The sequence below is a fragment of the Heteronotia binoei genome, chromosome 17 (genome assembly GCF_032191835.1).
Source record: "Heteronotia binoei isolate CCM8104 ecotype False Entrance Well chromosome 17, APGP_CSIRO_Hbin_v1, whole genome shotgun sequence".
Classification (NCBI taxonomy): Eukaryota; Metazoa; Chordata; class Lepidosauria; order Squamata; family Gekkonidae; genus Heteronotia; species Heteronotia binoei.
The window spans coordinates 46,726,788-46,735,971 of NC_083239.1; the positions used below are offsets into that span (position 1 = coordinate 46,726,788).

The following is a 9,184-nucleotide window of genomic DNA, read 5'->3' on the forward strand; positions in this document are numbered from 1 at the left end:
GGATGGATGGATGGATGGATGGATGGATGGATGGATGGATGGACGGAGAGATAGACAGACAGACGGACAGACAGACAGACAGAGCTATGATGCTCCAGCAGTGCTGGACAAATTCTCTGATTTCACGATAGATAGATAGATAGATAGATAGATAGATAGATAGATAGATAGATAGACAGACAGACAGACAGACAGACAGACAGACAGACAGACAGACAGACAGACAGACGGACGGACGGACGGACGGAGAGATAGACAGACAGACGGATAGACAGATAGACGGATGGACAAAGACAGAGCTATGATGCTCCAACAGCTCGGGACAAATTCTCTGATTTCACCATTGCTTGAAATAAGTTTTATTTCAGTGTGGCCATGCCTCCCGCAGCCCCAACCGGCTGCTAATAATAAGCCATCATTTGGTGTATCCAGGGGGTGTAATTGCACACTTTGGTGTAGACAGTGGGGTGGCCCTTCATGGCACACTCGTAGCCCCAGGAAACGATCCCCTGCAGCTGCCCGTTGCATTCCAGAGGCCCTCCGGAGTCTCCCTGCGAAGAAGACAGAGGGAGGCGTCAGGGCCGGGGCCCGTAAAGGCGTGGGGGACCATAGGCCAGTGCCTACTTGGCCTAATTGTTAATCCAGCCCCGCTCCCTCCAGTTACGTCTTGCGCAGGGTGATGGGATGCAATGAAGCAAAGTTTGCAGATGACACCCAGTTGTTCAGAGTGGTGAGAACGCCAGGAGAGTATCGGGAGCCGCAAAAGCACTTCTGCAAATCGCATAAGTGAGGAACAGAATGGCAGCATGTAGAACCTCCACATTCCGAGACAGTAAACCCCCAAATACTAGTGCCAGGAAGCAACATCAGGGGAAGGCCTTGGCCTCTGTACCCTGTTGTTGGACCTATATGAACTGGTTGGCTACCATGTGAGACAGGATGCTAGACTAAAGGGACCACAGATCTGATCCAGCAAGACTCTTCTCATGTTCTTATGTTCAGATGATATTCAAGGTACGTAAGCAGGGCGGGTTTTTTGTAGCAGGAACTCCTTTGCATATTAGGACATACACCCCTGATGTGGACAATCCTCCAAGAGCTGACTGGGCTCTCAGTACAGGGTCTCCTGTAAGCTCTTGGAGGATTGGCTACCTCAGGGGTGTGTGGCCTAATATGCAAAGAAGTTCCTGCTACAAAAAAAAGCCTTGTACATAAGTGCAAAATAATGCACATCAGGCCCTTTCCTTAATTTCTCATATAAAATAATGGGAAAGATCTGCGGTTGTAGTGGACAGACCATTGAGTTGTGGGGAGGGATGTAAACTCCATGCCGGGTGGGGGTGGAATTCTAGCAGGCACTCCTTTGCATATTAGGCCACACACCCCAGATGTAGCCAATCCTCCAAGAGCTTACAAGGTTCTTTTTTGTGGAATTCTAGCAGGAGCTCCTTTGCATATTAGTCCACACACCCCTGATGTAGCCAATCCTCCAAGAGCTTACAAGGCTCTTTTTTGTTAGCTCTTGGAGGATTGGCTACATCAGGGGGGCATGGCCTAATATGCAAAGGAGCTCCTGCTAGAATTCCACCCCTGGTGCCAGGGATAATGAGGGGATGTGATGCTGTCAAACCCATTGTCTAAAGTGGCCATTTCCTCCAAGGAAACTCTTCTCTGGAGTCAGAAGATCAGTTTCAATTCTGGGGGAACTCCGGCCCTTCCCTGGAGATTGGTAATTGGTAAATTAGATGAATTTAAAATGGGCTTTAAGGTGGGTCGGTTGTAAGTTCTTGTTTCTCCATTTTTAAATAGAAGTTCCATGTTTTGCTCCCTCTAGTGGTCGATCCTATATTACATTGGTTGACATCGGGCATAAAAACTTGCCATTTAAATCTCCAGGGAGATATACCTGACATAAACCGATGTAATATAGAACTGACCACTAGAGGGAGTGAAACACATAGAGAACAGACTCAATTTTCCCAAGAAACAGGAACTTTAAAAGGTAGTCCCCTGTGCAAGCACCAGTCATTTCTGACTCTGGGGTAATGTTGCATCATGAAGTTTTCACAGCAGACTTTTTACGGGGTGGTTTGCCATTGCCTTCGCCAGATCTACACTTTCCCCCCAGCAATCTGGATGCTCCTTTTACCGACCTCGGAAGAATGGAAGGCTGAGTCAACCTCGAGACGGCAACCTGAACCCAGCTTCCGCCGGGATCGAACTCAGGTTGTGAGCAGAGCTTAGGACTGCAGTACTGCAGCTTTACTATGCGCAATTGAGCAAAATGCAGAAAAGACCCTGCAAATCCCCCAAAGAAAGCTTTGGGGATGAACCCATGTCTTGCTTTTGGAGCATGTGGGCTGAGAAGAGCCCTGGAGCGAAAAGTAAAGTGTATTTAAAAAAAAAGAAAACAAAACTAGAGAGGAGGAGGGGGGACTCTTACAAATGGAGTATTGGTCATCTCTCCCATAAAAAGGCCTCAAGGTGGTGATTGGAGGTCCCTGGCAGGTACTTCCACTCACCTGACAGGTGCTTTCTCCGCCCTGCATGAATCCGGCACACACCATGTTGTTGCTGTAGTAATACGGATAAGCTTGCTTGCATTCCGCACTGGGGATGATCGGCTCTCTCAGGCACTGCAGCTTATCGGGGTAAGCGACTGCGAAGAGACGTTGCATTGTTAGGAGGGTCGCCCTCCATCCCTGGGATGCTGGAGACCCCAAATCCTCGGCCAGCAACCCGTTTCCTCACTTTTAAATAGAGGCCGTTTTTTGAGCTGAGCCAAAGCGAAGCGATCGTCCGCATGGAACAAGGAGTCAGGATGCAGACAGAGCACAGAGGACTGGGGAGAACCAGAAGTGATGTCACACACACCACTCTAAGGTTGCAAGTCACTTCCGGGTTGCCCTGTACCAGGGGTGGAATTCTAGCAGGAGGTCCTTTGCCTATTAGGCCACACCCCCTGATGTAGCCAATCCTCCAAGAGCTTACAAAAAGGAGCCTTGTAAACCCCAGGAGGATTGGCTACATCAGGTGATGTGGCCTAATATGCAAAGGAGCTCCTGCTAGAATTCCACCCCTGCCCTGTACAATTCTGGTCACCGCAATTCAAAAAAGATATTATAGCACTGGAAAAAGTGCAGAAAAGGGCAACTAGAATGATTAAAGGGTTGGGACACTTTCCCTAGGAAGAAAGGTTAAATCGCTCGGGGCTCTTTAGCTTGAAGAAATGTTGACCGAGGGGTGACATGATAGAGATTTACAAGATTATGCATGGGATAGAGAAGGTAGAGAAAGAAGTCCTTTTCTCCCTTTCTCACAATACAAGAATTTGTGGGCACTTAATGAAACTGCTGAGCAATTGGGTTAGATAAAAGGAAGTACTTCTTCACCCAAAGGGTGATTAACACGTGGAATTCACTGCCACGGGAGATGGTGGCAGCTACAAGCATAGACGGCTTCAAGAGGGGATTGGATAAACATCTGGAGCAGAGGTCCATCAGTGGCTATTAGCCACAGCATATTGATGGAAGTCTCTGTTTGGGGCAGTGATGCTCTGTATTCTGGGTGCTTGTGGGGAAAGCACAGTGGGAGGGCTTCTAGCCCCACTGGTGGACCTCCTGATGGCACCTGGTTTTTTTTGGCCACTGTGTGACTCAGAGTGTTGGACTGGATGGGCCATTGGCCTGATCCAACATGGCTTCTCTTATGCTCTTATGGAAGTGACATCATGCCATCACATTAACATCACTGTTCACGTCAATGGTGGCATGGTAGCAGGAAGCGGGGTTGCCAGAGGGAAGTCTCACCACAGTGGTCACCTTGGCAACCCTAATCACTCTTCTCCCCAAACCCCAAACCCCAAACTTCCCCAGGCTCCACCCTTAAATCTCCAGGAATTTCCCATATTTGAAGTTGGCAAGCCTAGATCCAGGTATTGGAGGGAAGCTATTTCATGGTTTGTTTGACATTTCTGGAGGGCTGGTGGCCTGGTCAGGCCTTTGGTGGGATCCCTTCCTCAGCCTCCCCGTGGTTTCAAGACTCACCTCCGTGGGTGAGGAGATTCCCCCAACCGGAGACTAGGCACCAAGTCCCAGGTGCTGGGCAGCTGGAAGGCAATGGGATGGGAGAGACGTACTGGTTGAATCTTGCAGGCTGAGCCAGTTTCACCAGCATGATGTCGTTGTCTTGGGACTTGTCGTTGTAATTGGGGTGGCGTATGACCAGGGCAGCATTTATGTTCTGCTCTGTGCCCTCTGGCTGGGTCGTATCGGTCTCACCCAGGTGGGCAACTAGAGTGTTAGCTCTGCAGACATAGGAGAAGGAGGAGGAGGTGGATTTATACTCCGTCTTTTGGTAGCCAAATGTGTCTCAAAGCGGCTTACAAATCTCCTTTCCCTTCCCCTCCCCACAACAGACACCCTGTAAGGTAGGTGGAGCTGAGAGAGCTCTGACAGAAACTGCTCTTGAGAGGGACAGCTCTGTGAGAACTTATTACTGACTCAAGGTCACATCAGCAGGCGCACGTGAAGGAATGGGGGAATCAAACCCGGGTCTCCCGGATAAGAGTCTGCGCACTTAACCACTCCATCAAACTGGTTCTCCATGGGCCGTGGAGGATATCATGGGCCAACTACCCCCAAACTGATACCCATCAATGTCTAGTACCTTCACTGAAACACAAAACCAGCCCTGGCTTCTTTTCCCAGTTTGCCAGAGCTAGAGTTGCTTCAGGGGAGCCCAAGAGGCATCACCTTGAGGTCTACAGAAGGAGTCCTCAATCTTTTTGAGCCTGGAGGCACCTTTGGAATTTTGACACAGTGTGGTGGACACAGCCACAAAATGGCCGCTGCAGGAGGCGGCGCCAGCCACAAAATGGCTGCCACAGCTTACTTTCAGTCACACAGTAAAGATCCTTGTGCTGTGGGGACTGCCAATGTACCATTTTTAAAAACCCGCACAGCCAAATAAATACCTAATGGTCAATCAGAAGCCTTGCTGGGCAAATGTCCACCAAGTGGAGGCTGAAGGGTTAAAGCCCCTCTCTCCCATCCCTGCATGGATCTGAGGCAAACTGAGGCTGCATGGATTTTCTTTTTTAAAAAAAATATATCAAAAAGCAATAAAAATTGCATTTTAAAAAAACGAAACATGATATGAAACCATGCGAAAAGAAAGCTGCGTCTCCCCCCGACACACTCAGGCACACCCCTTTTTCAACTTCCAAAAGCTACCCTGCTATCTTTGCATGTATAGAAGAAGCTGGAGAGGCACGAGTTTTCAGAAAGCCGTGGAAACTTCCATATAGGTGCCAGACCGAATTACTCACTGGACATAACAGTGGGCTGCGGACACGATCCACCATTCGTTGATCAACGACCCTCCGCACCAGCGGCTCCCGCTGGTGGTGAAGTACACCTGCCAAGGGACTGAGTGAGCCGGGCACTCATAACCGTTGATGATGTCCTCTGTCTTTAAGGGATAAGCAGCTGGGGGGGGAAAGAAGGTGACATGACAGCGTGCCCGCCTGCCTGGCCTACGGATCGAGAGGAAATGAGAGCGATGTGCAGCCCTGCACTTCTGGCTCCCAGAAAGAAGGAAAAACAGCCAGATACTGGGCAGGTGAGCACCGTCGTTCAATGAGACGCTCTACCCACCCAACTCCCCCATATCTCTATGGCAGGGGTGGCCAACGGTAGCTCTCCAGATGTTTTTTGCCTACAACTCCCATCAGACCCAGCCATTGGCCATGCTGGCTAGGGCTGATGGGAGTTGTAGGCAAAAAAAACATCTGGAGAGCTACCGTTGGCCACCCCTGCTCTATGGTGTCCCTTAACCTTTCGTATTAGGCATCCTATCTCAGTCATCCTTATGTTGAAGTTTTAATTGGCATGGGTTGTGTTAGATCAGAAGGAGAAGAAGAAGATGATGATGATATTGGATTTATATCCCACCCTCCACTTCGAATCTCAGAGTGTCAGAGCGGCTCACAATCTCCTTTCCCTTCCTCCCCCACAACAGACACCCTGTGAGGTAGGTGGGGCTGAGAGAGCTCTCCCAGAAGCTGCCCTTTCAAGGACATCTCTGTGAGAATTATGGCTGACCCAAGACCATTCCAGCAGCTGCAAGTGGAAGAGCGGGGAATCACTCGGTTCTGCCAGATAAGAGTCCGCACACTTTACCACCACACCATACTGGTTCTTAGGGGTCTCCAACTTTTTTTTGAGCCTGTGGGCATCTTTGGGATTCGTACCCAACATGGTGGGCATAAGCAAGCTCTATGAGCTCACAACTTTAATTCCAGGAGCTCACAAAGCAGAATTTTTGCTCACAAGACTCCACAGCTTAGAGGGAGCGTTTGGGGTCCATGCCAACAGCTACCAAGAAAAAGCTAAAACACACAAACATTTCTACAACCAAGGCGACGGCATGTATACAATATATACATGAGAACCAGTTCCAAAGGAGGAAGAATATTTCCACCCAGTTCTGGCTATCTAGAGCAGGGGTGGCCAAACTTGCTTAACGTAAGAGCCCCATAGAATAAATGTCAGATGTCTGAGAGCCATAAGCCATGAACATCAGATGATTGAAGAAGAAGATGAAGATATTGGATTTATATCCCGCCCTCCACTCCGAAGAGTCTCAGAGCGGCTCACAATCTCCTTTCCCTTCCTCCACACAACAGACACCCTGTGAGGTAGATGAAAATATTGGATTTATATCCTGCCCTCCACTCCAAAGAGTCTCAGAGCGGCTCACAACCTCCTTTCCCTTCCTCCCCCACAACAGACACCCTGTGAGGTAGATGAAGATATTGGATTTATATCCCGCCCTCCACTCCAAAGAGTCTCAGAGCGGCTCACAATCTCCTTTACCTTCCTCCCCCACAACAGACACCCTGTGAGGTAGATGAAGATATTGGATTTATATCCCACCCTCCACTCCAAAGAGTCTCAGAGCGGCTCACAATCTCCTTTAGCTTCCTCCCCCACAACAGACACCCTGTGAGGTAGATGAAGATATTGGATTTATATCCCGCCCTCCACTCCGAAGAGTCTCAGAGCGGCTCACAATCTCCTTTCCCTTCGTCCCCCACAACAGACACCCTGTGAGGTGGGTGGGGCTGGAGAGGGCTCTCACAGCAGCTGCCCTTTCAAGGATAACCTCTGCCAGGGCTATGGCTGACCCAAGGCCATGCTAGCAGGTGCAAGTGGAGGAGTGGGGAATCAAACCCGGTTCTCCCAGATCAGAGTCTGCGCACTTAACCACTACACCAAACTGGCTCTCCTTGACTGAGAGCTGCAAGATGAAGGAAGGAAGGAAGGAAGGAAGGAAGGAAGGAAGGAAGGAAGGAAGGAAGGAAGGAAGGAAGGAAGGAAGGAAGGAAGGAAGGAAGGAAGGAAGGAAATAGATGAGGAGGTAGAAAGAAAGCAGGTTTAAATGCCTTCTCCAAGCCAGGCAGTGGGGGCTTCAAGAGCCACGCAATACGCATGAAAAAGCCATATGTGGCTCCCGAGCCCCAGTTTGGCCACTCCTGATCTAGAGTATTAAGATCTTCTCCATATTCCCATGAACTCTTTGCTCCCTAAGTCTTCATCAGACCCTGTCTGTCCTTCTCTCTAACTGGAGGGGGGTGGGAATTTAACCAGCCCTCTGTCTAAAAGCCCACATCCCATAATATGAAGTACAGATCCATACCTGCTCCCCATAAAGCCAGAGCAAGGAGAAGAAGTTTCATCTTTGACTGGGCTACCAAGGAGACCTTGCGATTCCTTCACGTGTCTTTCAGATGGCATTTTAAACCCAAGCATTATCAGGGCATTGTGCGTGACCCTAGATAAAAGCAATATTGGGGAGGCGCTATCAAACTTTGGCTTTCCTGAGGGCGTGAGCTGGCGTAGGTCAATGAGGAGGCTAGATAACCCCATAACCTCTTTGCCTCGTGGAGGACACCCCAAGGAGGTTTCTTTTGAGTCTGTACCGTTCATTCTCTCGACTGGACTCTACAAGGAGAAAAATAAAGAGGACTCAAACAGGACTTTGGCTACACTCTGGTTTCATATGCACCTGATTTGATTCCCTGCTCCTCCACATGCAGCGGCTGGAGTGACCTTGCTTCAGTCATAACTCTGTCGGAGCTGTTCTGCTCAAGAGCAGTTTCTGTCAGAGCTCTCTCAGCTCCACCTGCCTCACAGGGCGTCTGTTGTGAGGAGGGGAAGGGAAAGGAGATTGTAAGTCACTCTGAGACTTCTTTGGGTGGGGCATAAATGCAATCTCCTCATCCCCTCCCCCGCCTCCTCCTCTTCTTCTTCTTCTTCATCTTCTTCTTCTTTTTCTTCTTGCAATTGGTGGGGGATTGGGGGGAAGGACTTACCAGGAGCAGTGGGGAGGTTCTGCCAACGTTCAGCAATGTGTCCATGTTATTGTCCACAGGACTTAGAAGTGACATCATCATGTCAGGAGCATCAGGGCAATGCTCTGGTATTTGGGCAAAAACTCTATGGTCCATTTGGCTTCTACCATAGAGTTTTTGCCCAAACACCAGAGCGTCACCCTGGCTTGATGATGTCACTTCCAGGTCATGAGGGCAGTGATGTAGGCATATTCCTGCACATCGGCAGAGCCTCCCTCTTCTTCAGGGTAAGTTCCCCCCACACCAGTCAGCTGATCAGTGGGGCCTGGTAATGGGGAGCCTCCCACATCTGCTGGGGGATTTGGCAGCCCTATTCACTGTTGTGTGCCCTACTTACTGATTTAGTAAAAAGGCAAAATGTAAGCCAGTGTGGCGTAGTGGTTAAGAGTATCGGACTAGTATCAGGGATTGGGGGAGCCAGATTCAAATCACTGTGGAAACTTCGCTGGGTGGCCTTGGGCTGCTCACACACTCTTGGCCTCACCTACCTCCAGGGCAGCAGGGACTCCTCTGCATATTAGGCCACACACCCTTGATGTAGCCAGTCCTCCTGGAGCTTACAGTAGGCCCTGTGAGAAGAGCCCTGTAAGCTCCAGGAGGTTTGGCTACATCAGGAAGTTGTGGCCTAAAATGCAAAGGAGTTCCTGCTGCAAAAAAGCCCTGCCTACCTCACCGGGTTGCTGTGAGGATAAAACAGAGACAGATGTAAGTTGCTTTGAGTGCCCTTTGGGGAGAAAGGTGGAGTATAAATGAACAAAATAAATAAAT

The 9,184-nt window shown here is 49.6% G+C and overlaps 1 protein-coding gene across 1 annotated transcript; it reads right to left on the minus strand.

Moving 5' to 3' along the window:
• Positions 1-401: 401 nt before the first annotated feature.
• Positions 402-8,458, minus strand: LOC132585864 (trypsin-like). The gene is made up of 6 exons (XM_060257741.1): positions 8,378-8,458; positions 7,985-8,006; positions 5,330-5,489; positions 4,047-4,306; positions 2,523-2,659; positions 402-551 (listed from the first exon to the last, which is right to left on the minus strand). The coding sequence occupies exons 1-6, from the start codon at positions 8,456-8,458 to the stop codon at positions 402-404; spliced, it is 810 nt and encodes a 269-aa protein (XP_060113724.1).
• Between the last annotated feature and the right edge of the window lie 726 nt (positions 8,459-9,184).